Source organism: Struthio camelus, chromosome 2 (genome assembly GCF_040807025.1).
Source record: "Struthio camelus isolate bStrCam1 chromosome 2, bStrCam1.hap1, whole genome shotgun sequence".
In the NCBI taxonomy this organism is placed as follows: domain Eukaryota; kingdom Metazoa; phylum Chordata; class Aves; order Struthioniformes; family Struthionidae; genus Struthio; species Struthio camelus.
In genome coordinates this window covers 107,695,082-107,713,399 of record NC_090943.1, presented here as the reverse complement: position 1 = coordinate 107,713,399, position 18,318 = coordinate 107,695,082, and the positions used below count along the sequence as shown (strand labels likewise).

General features: G+C 37.8%; 1 protein-coding gene across 3 annotated transcripts in view; it reads left to right on the top strand.

Annotated features, from left to right (window-relative positions):
- ZNF407 (zinc finger protein 407) overlaps positions 1–18,318 on the top strand; it is a 348,707-nt gene that overhangs the window by 206,846 nt on the left and 123,543 nt on the right. For all 3 annotated transcript variants that reach the window (XM_068932042.1, XM_068932041.1, XM_068932040.1), the window contains 2 exons: positions 3,020–3,103; positions 12,348–12,468. In XM_068932042.1, coding sequence (XP_068788143.1) covers positions 3,020–3,103; positions 12,348–12,468 — 205 coding nt within the window. The remainder of the gene's footprint in view (positions 1–3,019; positions 3,104–12,347; positions 12,469–18,318) is intronic.

The window sequence follows — 18,318 nt, the reverse complement described above, 5'->3', positions numbered from 1 at the left end:
CTGCTATCATATAAACATGGCAAGTTAGATCAGCCCCCTGTACAGCAAGTGAGGTATTGCCATTATATTTTCCTAAAAGTTAAAAAGTCGCAAATTTCTGAAGTTGGAATGATAAAATTGTTACGCCTATCCAGAGGAATGTAAAATACATCTATGTATCAACACATGCTCGTAACATCAAATGAAATATTATGTCTAGATGTGAGGAATTTAACCCACATCGAGCTTCAGGGCTAAGCAATACTGTGCAGTTGAACTTACAGTCACAGGTAATGAAGTTTGGTGTGTGTGCTTTCATGGATAGATGTATTTGTGCATATACTGTGATACGTACACAAATAATGTAATTAATTCATTAATATATCTGGAAGTGAATCTTGCAGAAAATAAAATGCATCACCTCCCTTCCTGAGCTTAAAAAGCAGGGACCAGATCTCGTTCGGTCTAGTGTTTTCTGGGCCAAAGCCTCGCTGACTTCCTCGAGAACTCTGCCTGCAGTACAACTCCCACATTAGACCTAGATGAACATGGAATATTTAACTGGCACATTATTTTATAGGATGTACCAATTTCCCTATTTTAAAGCTGTTATTTGGTTTTGAAACGTTTGTATCAGTGGCTCAAAAAGCTGTTCCAAAAGCCCAAATATAAAATACCCAGTAAAGGCAGACGCGTGCAGAGATGGTACGGGTGCTCTGTGTCCTCATTAGCAAAAGAAGCTGCAGGCCATGCTGAAGTCTGCTCTGAGATGTTAAACGCAACATGAGCTAATTTATGACAATATATAGATGATGAACAATTTCTTGGTAGGCATGGAACAGCGTTTAACTTTAAAGTGTGAATTTTATGCTGGGGAGTTAGGTGTTACAGCTAGTTAGAAAGATTTATACTTAAAATTGATTAATTAATTAATTAATATTTAATTAATTATAATTAAGGCTTATTTATAGTCCTTCTTCTCCTTTTCTTTGCTATTTTGATGAACTCAAGTGCTACATGCTGAAATTCCTGATACAAAAAATAAAGGAGAAAAGAGATTATGTAGCAATTTCTGTAGAACAGTTCTGCATTACCTCTACAGTAATTTCATTGACCAACAATTTGCAGTAATGTTCAGATTTTGATACATCATTTAACATGTATGCATTTTTCATGTGAAACAGATACTAGCATGCCTCTGAAAACCAATGTGGCTGTGTGTTAGTTACTGTGGGTTTTTATTCTGCTTTTTCTGTTTTGCTTTTGAATTCCGTAATAATCACAAATGGCCAGAACTGATTCCTAAAAGGAGGTACCAAAAATATTTTGCACTTTAGGTACTGTCTTGGAATAGTTGTCTCATCATGGGCCATATTTTCCAAAAAAAAAAAAAAAAAGGGGGGGGGGGGAACCCCTCTAAAATTTCAGCCTGTGGTTTTCACGATCAGATTTTGGTGCATAAAATAACGATACATATAGTTTGCTTTATTATGAAGTGGAATTAACATGTGCCAATCGTATTTCAAAGCCTAACTACCTGCTAGAGGTTAATCAGAGTTTTTATGATCCCATTTTAGCGACAGTCGGGGCCGTCTTGGAAACGCGAAGGAATTGCTTTCCTTCTCGTGGCGAGGGGCGCAGGTGCTGCGGGCGCTGGGAGCGGCGCCCCCACGGGGCCGCGGCCCGGCGGGAGCGGGGAGGCCCGCGGGGCCCGGCCGAGTCGTCGGTGGGAAGAGGCAGCTGCACCTTGCGCTAACCCACCTCCTTACGTTAATGCCGCCTGCAGCTAACCGAGGCGCTATGCTTTTCCTGAAAGCACGCGTGCTAACTGGTTATGTGGGGATAAACAACATGGAGGTTTGTAGCCTCTGTCTTCATGGGAGGTATAAGTAATTTGACACCCGACCTCTTAACCCAGTCATCTTTTATAGAGGCTAAATTTCCTTCCCCACAGGGAAGAATTTGAAGGAGACGGTTAGTTTCAATGAATTCAGCGTCGTTGCTCCACTAGTCTCCTTTCCGCTCTGTGGCTGAGAATGGGGACAACTGGGCTCCAAATGAGTAAAGGGATTCTTTTTTGCAAAGCATTTTTAAAATTTTTGTTGGTATATCGCAGGTTAGCATTATTATTCTATAATGACCTTCCATGTGGGCTTTACGGGTTGCTGTTGCCTTGCATGTTCGTACATACTGAGTGAAAATGTTGCTGGGAAATGATAGATTGTATTTATAGACAACAGGGCAAAATCTTAGCTTGTATAAAAATACTGAAAACAGAGCATTTACAGACTTTTAATGAGTAGCAAGCTTGCCAAGCTCTCTCAAATTGTTCCAGAGATTTGGAAGGAAGAATTATCATTTGAAGATGAACAATACGAGTTCTGCTGCAATTTCAGTAGCAATCCCCAGACCTGTTTTCTTTATGTCATGAAAGTTTTACAAACATAAACAGTACTGAATTGCCACTGGTACTGAAGAATGTGGCTTTTATTGTTGCCTGGGCTCTTCAATATATTCAAGAAAGTAATTTAATACTTATTAATAAATAGAAGGTAACTAAAGATGACTGTGATCTAGTCTGCTGAAAATTTCTCAGTATGCTTAATTTGTTAGTAAATTCAATATATTTTATTTAAGCAGAATCACATATACAGTGTATTAACTTTTTTTCCAGGCAATCTTTACTCAGCACAGAAAGGCCAGATGTATGGGAATTGTAAAAAATCAGGATATGCATAAAAACTGTTCAAGTGCATAAAGCAGCCCCATCTGGAAGACATCTAACAGAAATGAAGTTGTACAAAACCATTCCATTGATAATAAAGCTAATTTTTATGGGTCTGACAAGTATGTAATTATGTTCAGTGGTGCTTTTCAGATTTTATCACAGTCAATAAACCGCAGTGGTAATTTCATTCCCATTTGACATATTTACATGGAAACATTTGATTGGAGGAATTAGTAACCCTGAAAGCCTTGATAGATATGTTTTAATGATCTGTGACCTCCGCAGTCCCTCATCTGTTTATTGTTGCAACAGGCGAGAAGTCGTTCCTGTGTGACCTTTGTGGCTTTGCCGGCGGGACACGTCATGCCCTCACCAAGCATCGGAGGCAGCACACAGGTCAGTAAAGCTGTCTTTACTCTTTGGTATATTTTCTCCAGCAAGGGAGTATCTCCACACTAGGGAGTAAAGCAAGTCAAATAGCACATTGCAGCACAAATAATAAATTGGCTCGTTGTTTGCTTTCCTTTTTTCGTTTTGTGAAATCTGAATGCCAGAGGTCTGTATCAAATCTGTTAGCTGTGACAGATTTTGGGGGAGTATTTCGGGTGCTTTTTCTAAAGAAAGTAGAATTATAAATCCTGGGTTTCTTCTTTAAATGAATGCTAAGTATACTGATTTTTTTTTCAAGGCCCAAATAGATTACCTACTGCGAAGATTTTGCAAGAGTCTGCTAGAATGTCCCTGGGTGAAAATTAGAGACCACATATAGATTAATCCATTATTTTAGACTGAGACATAGTTGAAAAGTAGTGTTGTTTCAGTTGCCCTTTTGCAATTTTAAAATAGTTTGTAATTAATAGATGCAAGTTTAAGAGTTACCACATGGTTAGCATGTAAAGCAGGATTTCTCTAGCAGAATTAGTAAAGCTTTGCTACCACCTGGTTATAAAAATTTAATATCAGATAAAATTAAATTGGTTCTTAGCTTCAGAAGACTAAAAAAAAGTGTAAGTATTAAACATTTATTAATACATTTTACCATAATTGTGGGTTTTAGTAGTTCCTAGTAAGTGTTTGATTATTTGAATAGATTTTGTTCAAACAGTCACAGAAATGTCGCTGCTTAAACCACTGTAGTTTTTGTTTTGCTGACAAGCATGAGGATAGTATAACATCATCAAGACACAGTGTGAGTTAAGTGGCCGTTGTCTAATGTACAGTGGAAAGAAATGGCTAGCAAATATGAAGCAGTAATTACTACATCATGAGTTTTCCATGGATTTTTGTGAAGGAATCTGTGTGGGAGCTTTTAGTATGTCCCTGAATAAACTAATCCTGATTCAGGACATACACCATCAAAGTGTATAATTTCCTGGAAAGCAGCTACTCTCTGTTCTTGGGAGCCTGAAGCCATTTTTTCCACCCTGGTTTCACTTTATTAAACCAACCATATTTGGAAGCAAGTCTGATGCTCACAAAAAGGTGGAATTTCTAGTGGTGATCTAGCAATAACTTGAAATGGATTTGCTGTAAATAAAAATGTGCAAGGCCAGAATCTGCTCATAATTCTAACTAGCGATTATGCTAAACTTGGAGAATTTTTCTTCTGATAACAAAGAATGCACCTTTCTGGGAGAGGACTGCTGCTTCCAGTTCCCATTCATTGCAGGATGTTTGTATTGTTAAAATGTCCGAGTATAGTCATTTAGTAAATATTATAGGTTCTTTTGATATTGCACACTCTGAGTGATAACAAGAGGAGGTGCAGCTGCCAGAATGATAGTTGCGTGCTTTAGTTTTAACTAATGGTTTCCTTTTTTTGGAGCTTTGAAAAATTTTCACGCATTGGCTGAAATTTACCAAATCTGGACTCAGAATGAAAATGATTTTGTGATTCATTTTTAAAGTTTGAGCAGAAGTAAGTCATTGTTATCAACAGGATGGGCACTATCTTTTGTGTTCTATTGTCCTGCCGTGGGATCATGTCTATGCCTAGGACTAATAGCCAGGGCAGCCATCCAAATGGTAAACCGTTATTTTAGAACGGGAAAGTGGAAGAAATGTGTATTCTTACCTTTTATGTGAGTGCAGATGTAGTTTCTCAGAAATGTAAGGCCTTTATCATAGGTTATATTTTTTGTGTGTGTCATTAGGCCATAGGTCACTAGAAAACAAATTTTATTTCCGGGTTAATGTCTGAAATTAGGCTGAAAATACCATATGTTCCTGGTGAAAAGCTGTCTGGGTTTTGGATGGCATTTTGCCCTTCTTTACCACTGTGGTGGAGATTTTTGTGCTATGATCACAGGGATTCACAGGTTATAGATCATGAGGCTTGCATCTAGCAGGCATAACTTTATATTTTATGTCAGGACCGGAGGCTCGTTATTACTTTGCTATTAACTTTATACTATACAGGACAGTATCTCAGAGGCAGAGGGATCTATCTTTTTGGCATTTATCTGCCTCTGTGGCACAAACAATCAGAGATGATTCTTTAGCAGAAAAATTATCTGTAGCTTCTATTTGTTTCAAGGAGAATGACACAATCCACCTTTGCCTGCATTTTTGCACTTACATGTGTGTCCCTGTATTTTCATCCAGTGCACAACTTTATCTCAGTTCTTAGCTGCATGCACTCCTCTTCTTTGTGTCTATATTTTTTTCTACTTTGTTCCTAATCAATGCAATTTTCCATGAACAGAATGCCAAAGCAAATTACAAGCAGTTTTGAAAGGCATAGGTATCAAAAGTGGTCTAAATGGCTTAAATAATTCCCTGCTGTAATGCAGACTGTCTAGAGGGCTGACACAGAACATCTTCCAATCCAAGATTTACTTTTATCACCTGTCAGAGCCCCTTGATTCAAGGGCAAAGGAGCTAATCCTCGTGTGTGGCTGAGGAGTCTTGACCAGTTTAACAAGCCTCCCCTTGTCCCAGCCTCAAGGTAGGAGGTGTCCTGGCACCTGTGGGGACTGCTCAGCTTCTCCCACAGACTTCTGACATGAGAGGGGACTGCCTTACAGCACTGGCCTCTTAGACATTTGATGTTCTTGCTTCTGATATTTTTTACTCTGCTCCTTCTCCTTTTAGACAAGATTATTTTATGTACACGGAGGAATACCTTTACCCTGCAAAAGATGCGTTTGCTTCGGTGATATTACGTGGGGTGTAAAGTATAACTGAGGTGGCAGAATGGGGCCCTTGGTGACTCACAAGGCAGCATGGCTTTAGGAATTAGCTTGGTAGCTAGAATGTTATCCCCGAAAGGATATGTTTTTGGTTTTTTAAGTGAAAAAAGTACAGGTACCTTAAACTGAAAGGAAAAGCCATTCATTTTAAGAGCTGAAAAATGCACATGCTTAGCTTATTTGCAAACATGATACATCTCCATACAGACTTCCTTGATATAGGTTTATTCAACTGTGAAGTAGAATGGTAACAGTGAGAAAAAAATAATTTGACCTAGCAAGAAATCCCTGGTGTTTCAGTGGTTGACATCTTTATTCTGTGTTATCTATGTTATCTACTTAATGACTAACCTGCTGTTGTGAGAAGTGCAGACTTTGAACGCAGAATAAACCAAGTCTTCTACTGTCTTTGTCCTAGTAAACCTTTCTAGGGTTATCTTGTGCTTTGAGAGTATCTGCTTCCAGTCCAATTCTACAATAAATCAGTCTAAGAAATGCAGCAGGTCTTTCACCAGCTATATTAATATCAGGGGTCTGATTCTCTTCTCTATCAGTTGAAGCAATGGAAGCTTCAAGAACCCAACACTCTTCCTGTTCCAAAGTCTGACCACAATTATGTCACGTTATAAAGGATGCTTATGTCTCTGTCCTTGTTGAATACCTTACAGTAGACACTTGTGACTGTCTAGGCTGTGAGCAAAAACTGGTTTAAGAAACTTAAACCACTTGCGATAGCCATTGATGCCATTTGGTAAATGAGGGCCAGCTTGCAGGGCAAGAACTCTGGTGTTCCAACAGGGCTGGGAGGGAAAATTTTCACCTCGTCAGTGAATTGCTAACACGGTTTTTTTTAATTCATATTTTGTCCCAGTGAGAAAATCTGCCCAAAGATGGGCAGGTAAGTAATATTGCAAATTTTAGTGGTGGCTGCCTATAGAATTAGTTAAAATTCTCAGAGAATTTAAGTATAAGATAATCTGGATCTTATTATTAAAAAAGAGTAAATAATCTTTAAATCAGCCACCAAAATACACACACACAAAATGAAATACAGTATATCACAAAATTTAGATGCTTTGCCTTAATATTGATAAACCTGAGAAACTGCACAAGGAAGGAAAAGAAAAACGAGGAGAGGTAGTTTCTGGCGTTGTAATTACATTGAGAGTTACTGAGGACCATTAAGCTTAACTGTTCAACTTATTCATTAGAACCCTTCAATGAAGACACTTCTTAATTTTTAAATATCTTTTTTTTTTGTTCTTACTGTTGTTCTGCTTTTCTCTTTTACTGGTCTTCCTTCTGTCATCATAGTATTTTCTCTTCCTGTCCATTTTCCCCATAAACTTCCATTTATTACTGTAGTAGCTGGCTTGCTGCAACAGTGCAGATCAATCACATCCTGTGTTTTGTTGTGTGAAACTCCTTTTTTAATGTTGGTTAGTAATCCTGTAAATTGCAAAAACCTCATTCCTATATTCTACGCAATAGCAGTTTACATTCGCTTCTCCTATATTGTTTGTGGTAGGATCTTGCTGGGAATCGTAAAAGTAAAAAATTAACATACATGACAGTAGCAGAGCATTAAAGGGTAAGTACACTTACTGTGCACAGCAGTTCTATGAGAGTCACCATGAACCTATGGAAATGCTTAAGCAGATTGTGTCTTTGTTTAAATATTTTCATGAATTTTTGAAGACGGTGGCTTAAATCTTACAGATCACTGTTTGTGTGATTGGGTCTGTTCACTCATTTCAGTCTTGCACTTCTCAAGACATTTATAGGTCAATGTAATAAAGAAAGAAAATTTAATAATATATGTGTTTTTATCCAGATGAGTGACTCACTTTGTGTTTCTATTTCTCATGTGAACTGCTCTTTGACTTTAATGTGTAGTTACATTACTCGGCATTGAATTTAATGTATAATGTAGCCTCTCCCTTCAACTTCTGCACCACAGCTTAAAAAAATAATAATGGTGAATACCACAGAAAATATAGCACAGTAAGTCTTATGCTCTTTTGAGTAAGAAGAGAGGTGAAATTTGAAAAGGATCTGGGTTACTTTTCATTTCCATTTAAGCAAACATTTACAGCACAGTGTGGAACTTAATTATAACAAACTTTTGGCCATAAACATTACTAAAACGGTAAATATCTTAAAACTTTCTCACTGCTTAAGAGGAATTGGCTTATGGACCAGTTTCATTGCCATTTCTGAGTATACAAACTACAATCGTTTTTTGCTATGGAATAGCAGCTCCATGGCATCTACAAGGAATTTGGGAGGTGCTTATTTTTGTATGTCATATATGCAAAAAGATGACCAGACTAAAAGCAAATAGAATTTGCTTCAAAATATGTCAAGCTCCTTTAAGAAGTCTGCCAGTTCCCCTCCAAGGAGCAGTCTTAACAAATGCTAGAAAACAGTTGGAAATAACAAGAAAAGTCCTGTAACATGTAAGCAGAAGGCCACGTTTTGTGGTGTACTCATTCCTAAGGTCAGAAATGCGCAGTATATAGCTTGAACCATGATAGGATCCTTTTGGTGCTGCTCAGTGCATCATGTGAAAGACGAATAGGACAAAAAGCAGAATCTCCTGCGGAGACAACTGGGGTAAGATTTCTTCCGTCTTACTAAGATTCTGATTGATTGCTGAAGACTTTCAGACTGAAGACATTGAATTTTTTCTTCCATCATTTATACCAAAGATGGGTCCTCAGTAGCATGCTCATAAAAATACGATACGTAAGCTGTAAATAAAAATTGCCCGGACAGTCATGATTGTAAATAAAATCATCACTCTGTTACCCACAAATCAACATTTGTCAATTAGATTTATAATTTTTTATTACATTATTTTATTTTTCCTTTAAAAGTTACATGTTGTGTACATAACTGTACACAGACATTTACATTTACAGTAAGGTACACTCTCTGTCCTAAAAAGCTTATCATCAAAGACAGAGCAGTTGAAAAGTAATATCGGGGAAAAGAAGGAGAAAGGAAAAAGAAAGCAATTTGTGAAGAAAAGCTAAGAGAGCTGCTAAAAGAAGTCAGTGGAGAATTTGGAGGAGGCATTTTCAGAGAGGTAAGAGAAAAAGAAAGCTTTAGTCATGGTGTTTTAAGAAGAGTAGAGTGGGCAGAGTGGAGGAAGCTAACTGGTTAGCTGCAGGCTTAATAACAGCTTTTATACAGGCCGGTGCTCCCTATGATCTGACCCTTTTTTCAGTTGTTTTGCCAAACTCTAGATTGTTGGAACTGAAATTTTCCATGTCAGGTGACTTAGACAGGTGATGCACTTCAGAAGTTGTTTGGAATACTGCCAAGAAAACAAAATCACTTCCTTTTTTTGTGAGATTATGGTTAGGAAACATGCTTGTTGGAAAGCTCTTATGTTAAAAACAAAGAAGCCTAAGGAGAGGTTCTTTGATTTGGGAACATGTTGTTGTTGTTATTCTTTAATAACAATGGCATGGTTTTGACAGTTATTGCCTTTTGGGGCACATGTCCTCTTTCATGGAGTGTGTTATTGATGAAGTTAGGTGAGACACACAGAGAAGTTTTCTATGATAGTAAAGAGAGTTTTGAGGGTTTTTTTTTTTTTCATTAGTAAATCTTTAAATATGTAGACTTTGCCTTTACTCCCTGATTTTTGGACACACTGTTAGTTAGTAAAAAAATAAATACTGCCATTATTACTTTTTTGGTTTGTGTTATTTCAAGTTCATATTAATTAGACCCTTTATAAGGGAAAAAAATTCTCCTGAAAAGTTTAGTGGCAAGAGGTATTAAAATATGTTGAAGTTTGTTGGCTGGGATGTCTTGGAGCAGGGAGGAGGAAGGGAGAATTGGGAAACAAAGATACAGCAGATTCTAGCCTAAAGATAAGAAAGACAAAAAATAGCTAAATTAGTACTTCCATAGCGCAGGGGAAAAAAAAAAAAACTGCTGCTACACCTAAAACAATCTTCTTAACACCTAAAATAATCTTCTTCCCCTGCACCGAACGCAATGAACTTCGTGGTCTCATTTTTTTAAAATGTACTTACCAATTTTGTTAATTTTCCAGAAAAATAATTATTTTTCCCTTTGTGCAGCTGCTAAGGATTGCAAGACATGCTAGGCAGTCATTCTTTGCCAGTGTAGCCGGCTTTTGTTGTGTGGTGCTGTGGTGATGTATTTTCTGTCAGGAGAAATTTATACTTACTCTGCTTGACAGGAGCAGTTAGCCACAAGGATTGCCTAAGGAGAAACTTCTTCATGCAGTGGGTGAGGATTTTCATTTTTCTTTTGGTCACAATGGAGTTCCCAAACTCTCCTGGCTTCCATGGAACCTCACTCATCTGTCAGCTTTACTGGCCCTGCCCCAGCACAGCAGCAGACCAAGGCTGATACAGCCTCCACTGAATGGCAGCCTAAAAACCGACTTTCAGTGCAGATTTCATTCTTTACAAGGGGGCAAGTTAGTAAGGCTCTAGTGTATTTTCAATGAAAGCAGTTCAAATAAGTCTGTATGTTACCTAAAATACTTGTAGCTTTACTACTTAGGCTTGAAAATGTTGCTATCTCCTTTAACACCACAGGATAAAATAAATTGGGCACAGGAAACTTTCGGTTCAAAAGCAGGTTATGTTGCTATGGAGTCTATGGCCTCTCTGAGAGTTTAACTGAAGAAGGCGGCGATACCATTCAAGCTGCTGGAAGAATCAGTTTCTTCAGAGCAGAGAGTCACTGTCTGACAAGGAAACCCCATTTGGGGCAGGAAAGACAGACTTCCTCGCAGTCTCAATTTGTCCAGCATAGAGGCTTCTCCACTGTGTCCTGCCCCTTCACCTTTCTTTGTCCTGAGAAACAATAAATGAAAAATAGTAGCTGAAATTCTCTCCAGCAGCTGCTAAAAGCAATTATTCCAACTCTTTATGGAGCTTTCAGAAGGTACTCCATTGTTCTTCCTTCCAGGCTTTTCAGGTCTAAGGACCTTGCATTTTTTTTCCCTTGAGAGAGAAAAAGAAATCAATCTTCACAAATGAAAAATGTAGATTTCTGTCTCTTCTCAGAGTTCTGGCAGAGTCTTTCTTGAAGTCTTGAGTGTCTCATGTTTTGAGGAGGCTTGAAAAACCAAACTTGGAGGCATGGCTGCTTGGGAGTGGTCTTTTGCTAGTGATGTGTCTTCTGTTAGTGATGTGTCTTTTGCTGTCAATCTGAAAATCCGCAAGTTGTACCTGCTTAGGGAATTAGAGCTCAGTTTTGATACTGCCTGTTCTGGACATCTGAGCAGTCTACAAGGTAGGCATCTGTCCCTAGCAGTGTTTTATTCAGGCTTCTTAAGTTAGGGATGTTCCTTATGTAGTGTTTAGGATATAAATACTTCTGAAGGCCTCTAAAATACTTCTAAGGCTCCAGAAGTTAGGAGCTGCCTTCTGTCTTCTGACTACAAAAGTAGACCTCTGTTATTGGTAATTACATGTACCTGTAAGGCACACACAGGAATTTCTGCAGCAACCAGCTGGAAAAACTGGATGCCGGTGTCTTATCTGGAATTCACAGTATGTGTGTCTGTATGCCAGTATGTCTGCCATGAGATTTTGTCTGCTTTAGTGTCTGCTGAAGGGGGGTGGATCCTCAACTGAAACAGGAAAAGTACTCTTTTTGCATAATAATTTCTTAGCTGGAGTTGGGGTTTTCATCTTCCTTCAATTAGTAGCCCCCTAGAAATTTCCAGTGCAATTGCATGTTTATCAGAGATTGAATTTTATTGCGCTGACAATATTATTGCCTTAGTTTAGGGGTTTTTTTATGACCTTTTCAAGTTCTTCTGCAGAAATTGGCCCACTGTTCAGAAAAGATTCACAAGGGCATAAGGACAGCAAACAAGAGAGGGAGGATGAAGCTCTGAGTTCTGGTTCATACTCTCAGTCTATTTATGCATATTATCTTATGGCTCTGAGATCTAAAATACAGGAGCAGAGACAAAAAACAAAGACAGCCTTCTCCCAGAGATGTTCATTTCTGTGCAGATGCTGAATACAGGCCTCAAATTAATTTCTTACCTTCTGTCTTCAAGAGTGCTTCTCTCTGGGTTGTACATGGGCACACCTTCAATGGAAGACAGAGGGTACGCTACGTGAGAGGAATGGCTGCCTCCTGCTGGTGAAGTCACTCTTATGGAATATGGCCCATATGATATGGTTACCATGTTTCAGTGCAAGTCTTTCTCTTCCTTTTTGCTGACCACGTAGGAAGTCAGCTAGCTGCAGGAGTGTATATCTCACAGTGAGCATAGTTTTTTGTAATTAATACTTTGTATTTGGAAATATATTTTGGATTTGCTTTTGTGATATACATAGACTAAAATCTAGTTCAAGGGATTTGCCAGAAATTCAGACTTATCTTCCTTTACTGTTGATGAAAACTGATAATGCCTATCTTCTCTTGTCATCTTCTAGGAGAGAAACCGTTCAAATGTGATGAGTGTAACTTCGCTTCCACAACACAATCGCATCTGACACGACATAAGCGTGTCCATACTGGAGAAAAGCCTTACAGATGTCCCTGGTGTGACTACAGGTAATGAGTCATTAACTAAAGCATGATGAAAAAAGGGTTAAGGTGATCAGATGAGGTTCATTTGAAGTCACCAATAAAAATATATTGCCATTAAAACACCATCAGTGCAGCAGTAATTGCATATTAAATTAGGAGCTAAATTTAAAAACTTAGTCTTCAGTATTTAGGTATTACTTTATAAAGAAAAACAAATGATGGGAAACCTTTTAGTGGTAACACTGCAGTGCTAATGTTGAGTGTTTGTTTCACAGCTGCTCTAGTGTCTGTTAGAATTCTCCATGGTGAGACTCCTTATCTGCATTGCCTTTTCAAATCAGTTGCAGTTTTGAAATTTTTCTCGGTTGAGTTGCAACCATTCCACCCAGAAAGGAAAAGTCCCCTAAAAGGCTTAGCAGCCTAAATACTCATCAGACGCTTATTAGAATTGGAAGCAACTGGAGCTAGTTAAAGTGCTGCCGAGTCTGGTGGTTTTGCTCCAGTTTTCTCCTTGCCAGCCAAGTTTATTGGATGAGAGTGGATGTAGGGTGGCTGTGTGGCAAAGTCTCATAAGTTACGCCATTAAAACCCATCCTATTATGACAGTACAGTTAAGCTTTCAAACATCACATAAATGGACTACTAAGATTTCTTGTGGTACTCATCCCATGTGTCTTATGTTCGTTGTAGAATAGTTATGAAATGATCTCATGTTACTTCTTAAGTTACTTCTTAAGTTACTTCTTAATTCTTCTTAAACATACTTCTTCTGCAACCTTGAATACTTTTAATATCTTGCAGTAAAGCAGCTAGTCTATGTGTACTATAAAAGTATCCAGTGAAATCATTTATAAGCAACTTATAGGAACTGAGGTTCAGAAAGTTCTTTAAAAATCAGTATTATATTAGAGAAATGATATATGATTCTGTAAATAGATACACATGCTGTGATTCATGCGGGCAAGCAGGGAAAGTTAAACATCTGATTATACCAGTACAACATTTTTTAGTTTTTTTAAAATGCTGAGCATACAACTATAATGGTCTTTTAGTATATGTTTTAATGTAGTTTCCTAAAACAAGGTTATATAACAAAGGCTAGCCACTCTCATAATATCTGATTTTGCACTGTTTATTATCTACTTTAAAGAAAGCATCTGTACAGAAAGCTTCTGCACTGATCTATGCAGTTGCTGTACAAAAATACAAGTTATATTGGTTCACGTATACAAAGTGGATGTTCTGTGAGCTCTACTGTACTGAGCATCCATTAAATTGCTGCGTAGATCTGCGAAGGACTGAACTTGATAACTTAGGTGCCTTTCTCTTCTGTGCTCTGAACTTAAAGAACTTCCCCCTCCGTTTTTGTTTTGGTTTCTAAAATAGAAGTATTTATTTCAGCTTGAGTATACTTTGGATCAAATCATCTAAGAAGACTAGGTGGTTTTGTATTCCTCGGAATGGTCACATTAAAAAAATCTGTGTGAGTGAAATGACAGCATATAGGGAACACAGTTAGTGTGGCATGACATGCAGCAGTAAACATCAAAGCTCCTGGGGAATGCTATCTTTCTGACACTGCATGTTTGAAAAGGCTTAATCTTGTGGTCATCCACTTTCGTGAACCATCCCAATAGGAAGAAGTAATCTTGTTTACGGAACAAGATAAAGAGAGATGGGTTATGATGGGTTTAAGCATCTGACTTGGACACACTAGTGAGTGGGAGTGTTGTTGATGTGAATCAGAGTTTGCAGCTTGGGGTTCGTTGCACACCAAATGAGTGGGTGCAAGCCTGGAACCTTGCTTTTTCCCTTGCCCAGCATGCGAGAATGCATAACGGCATTAAATGCTCTGGCTGGGAGGATGTTCAATAAACGACAGGTGATTGTTTTTCTTCAGATGGACAAGTTTCTGTATGGGGTAGTAATTTCAGGAAATGACGAACTTTTGACTAGTATTATATTATATTTGAGGTTATTAGGGAAAAAGCAAACATCGCTTACACATTTTATCAGGATAACAGGAAGTCTCCTGAGCCTCCGTATTATTGGAAAAACATTGTTTTGTGATAGCAAGATGTTAGTTTCCTTCCCTCGTAGGCCAATTTCGCCCGACTCTTTGAAGGCTGATATGTACAGGCATTAGCTTATGCAGCTTTGATTCTGCAAGAAGTTTTTTCTGACCTCAGCTGAAAAACATCTGACAGGAATGCAGAAAGTAGAGCTGTGCTGCTGCTGCAAGTTCAGAGAAGCAGTGAGGCACTCTGCAGAGCTGCAGAGAAGTCAGTAGTGGGGCTGCTGTATTTATTAGCCCAGCAGTCCTACTTGTGCCTGCCAGTTTCCACAGTCCTGGGATATTAGCCAGGCTTGTTGGCAGATAAATTTTTTCATGCTGTCCACCTCTCGCATTTTTTCCTCTTTATTTTTTCTGTATATTTTTAAGGGAATCACATGTTGCCTGCTTATTAACTCACCCACCGCTATCTCTTTCCGTGAAGAAAAGGTAATAGCAACTCAGCAAGTAATGTTCTTCACACCAGTTCAACAGACTGTATTTACTCTTCAGGGTGTCACCCACCCAAAACATGGCATCAAGGTTTTCAAACCTTCAGATCTAGTAATAAAAATAAACCCCCATGTCTAGTGGTTGCTCTCTCGCTTTGCTGATTTCAGCTCAGCCATTGTACTCTAAGTTCATCCAGACTATTTCAGATGTTGCTGTTTAGTGTTGCTGGGCAACTACAGACTTTTAATAACCTTTATAGTTTCACTGAGATGAATATTCCCCATTTTGTGTATGGATATGTAGTACAGGATTGTTAGTGCTATCATAATGTCTCCTTTCACTGATAGGTGCAGTGATCTCTGCATTCTAAAAAGTAGTTTGGGACATTTGAATAAAAAGAGTGCCTAAATATTAAATATTTTTAATTATTCCTGTTGAACTCATCAGTGCTCAAAGGGTTCTTAGAGATTACTGATTTCAAGCTTTTCAATGGGAAGAAATTGCGAACAATCATCCTGCAAAAACTCTTGCCAGACAAGTGAATGAAAGGCTAACTAACCATGGCTAGAAGTATAGAAACAAAGGCTATTAAAAGAAACAAATCCGAATTTCGGAGCTGTTATTAAAATGTGAATCATTTGTGACTGTACATGCACCTATAACTCATCTTTTTTTTTTTTTTTAGCAGCAGAAACGAGTGGAATAGACTATAGGACACTATGGGAAAAAGATTGATTTTGGCTGTATAGAACAGAAAAGGAAATTTATTCTTTATAGCCCTCAGTCAGCAAGGGAAATTCTTTTCTTAACTAGGAAAAGACATGAACTGATGTGGTTTTCCCAAGTGAATAATAAACTAATCTAGAGTTTTTATCTCACAAATTATACATTCTCAGTAGTATGCATATTCCCAAATAGAAAACAGGGGAAATTTTGGTCATTTTATTTTAACTGAATTGCTTTTATAATCTATGTTTATGGTTATGGTTAAATGTTTTTGCAAAATTTTATCTTCCATCTCTGCTTTTTGTAGTAAGGTGAGTTGATATTTATATTTTCTAAATCTGTAGCTTATCGATAACAAAGAAATGAACTGATTTTCTATGACAGCAGTATCCAACTTCTAGTAATGATTGTAATTTGGAATTATTTTTTTCAGTCTATTTTTGAAAATCTCATTTGTTTTGAAGGAAGAAAAAAAAATCTATCTCAAAAAATTTGCTTATTAAAAGTTTAAACTGGTATTCCCAGTTTTGTCCATATTTCACATTTGTATTTTCAGTTCATCCTGTTTAGATATAAATATGCACATATTTCCTTTGCACTTACTATCTCTAATCACAGTGTTTCTCTCCATTCTTAAGTCAATGTGCTTCATCATACAGAAATATTCATTCACTCCTAATTACGTTCACTACACTTTTATAATACGGAATTGGTCTCATAGGGCCCTACACCACCATTACGTATGCAATACTTATCTTGTATTTCTCTGTCATTTTAGAAAGATGTGTTATGGGGCTAAACTTTTTAGATTACATGATCTTAAGAGTCGTACTGACAAAAATACTGTTTGCATTTTGTCACAGGCACAATAAGAAATGAAGAGTCATGTAACCTCCTGAAACTGAATAATATCTGTGAACTTAACTAGTTTCTAAAACTGTGGGTTGTACGTTCTGTGGCCAGACTTCTCAAACCTGGCTGCCTAACTGAAGGCAACAGTGTAGGCACCTGAATATAGCCCCTGATTTCGGAAGCGCTAAACGCCCGTTCATCCAGTGACATCGATGAAAGATGCAGATATGCAGCATTTTCAAAAATTGAACTGTTTTTTTGACTGTGTCTAAAGTTAAGAATTAGAAATCTAATTTTAGTCATATGTTAGGCTTTAAAGCCAAGTCCCATCAGTACTAACTTTCCATGTATCTATCACTAACTTTCCATGTATAATATTTATGTTCATGGTGTGTATGTGGGGGGGTTGCTTTAGTACAAAGTGGATTCAGGTTACTTTGTTTTAGGGAGGGTAAAAGGCACAGCCCTGCATTTCAAGCATATTCAAATTTTTTGGAGTTCAGGGCTTAGGAGGAACACTGGCTTAGTTCTGTGGTTTAGAAACATCTTTGCTGCAGCTTTGACCATAGGACTGTGGGACAGGTATAACGTTAAGCTACTCTACGCCATCCCTATTCTGTAATTAAAGAAAATGACTCTTGTTCCTCTGGGACTCTACTGCACAGTTTAATTTTGCACAGGTACCTGGGGGGGGTGGGGGAGGAAGGAGGGAATGGAAAGCAACATCCACGCGATTGGTGGTGTTCTATGGTAATAGATAAGAGAGTTTAGATCTTTATAAAATAAACAGCCACACCAGCAAAACAGCATTAATTCCATAAATGCACCTTTCTATAAAGTATATGGCTTGTGAAGGATGTCTTACAAGACTGAGAATGAATAGCATGCATTTTTAATATAATTATGTAAACTAAAATAAATATTTTACATTTATTATGCATAATAAAATAATTAGACAACATTCTGCAAGGGATTATGGCATTTGAAATTCCAACTGCAGAAGGATTCATTGTGTCATTTCTGCAGCAGTGGCAGCATGACTTAGGGGGAGTGACTCCACAGGGGCTACTTTTCTTTTTTTGGACAGCATCCCTAGGGAATTCTTATTTCCCACTGACTTATGGTATGTGTTCATAGGTTGTAAAGACGAGTTGATAATGCACTCCAGGATTTGTACCTAAGTCGTAAGAATGTGCAAAGTAAGTGTTTTCTCTCTGTGTTTAATTTGGTGAGTTTAATAACCTTTAGTTGTCTGGATATGACTGCGTCAGCTGAGCACTATTCCCTAGTTATATCAAGAACAGCTAGGGACTATTTTAAAAACTGAGGTAACAGTATGTACTTATTCATAACAAAACTGAAAGGCTATTAAGGCAGCTTCTACATAAAATGATGAAACAGTGTATTTATCATTAAAATGTTAGCATTTATATTTTTTGTAACCAGTGAAATTTAATATGCATGTGTAGGAAATAACTAGCTTATACAACTCAATGGAACATTAGGCTGATGATGACTACAAGTGGCAACCACCAGTATGCTATGGAAGAACGCTTACTTCTATACTGCAAAGGCAGAATTGGGCAAAAAAGTGCAAGTACTTTGTACTAGTAGGGAATAGCTAAGGAGAATAAAGCATGTGGGTGTAGTAGAGCAAACTGGGCCTTCAGAAAGCATTTAAGCTTCCATTGTGATTGGCAGCAGGAGTTGAAGATAACCAGCACACTGTGCTAGCTTCCTTATAAACACATGAGGGTAGATGTTTAGAGATAAATTCTGTTAGTGCATGG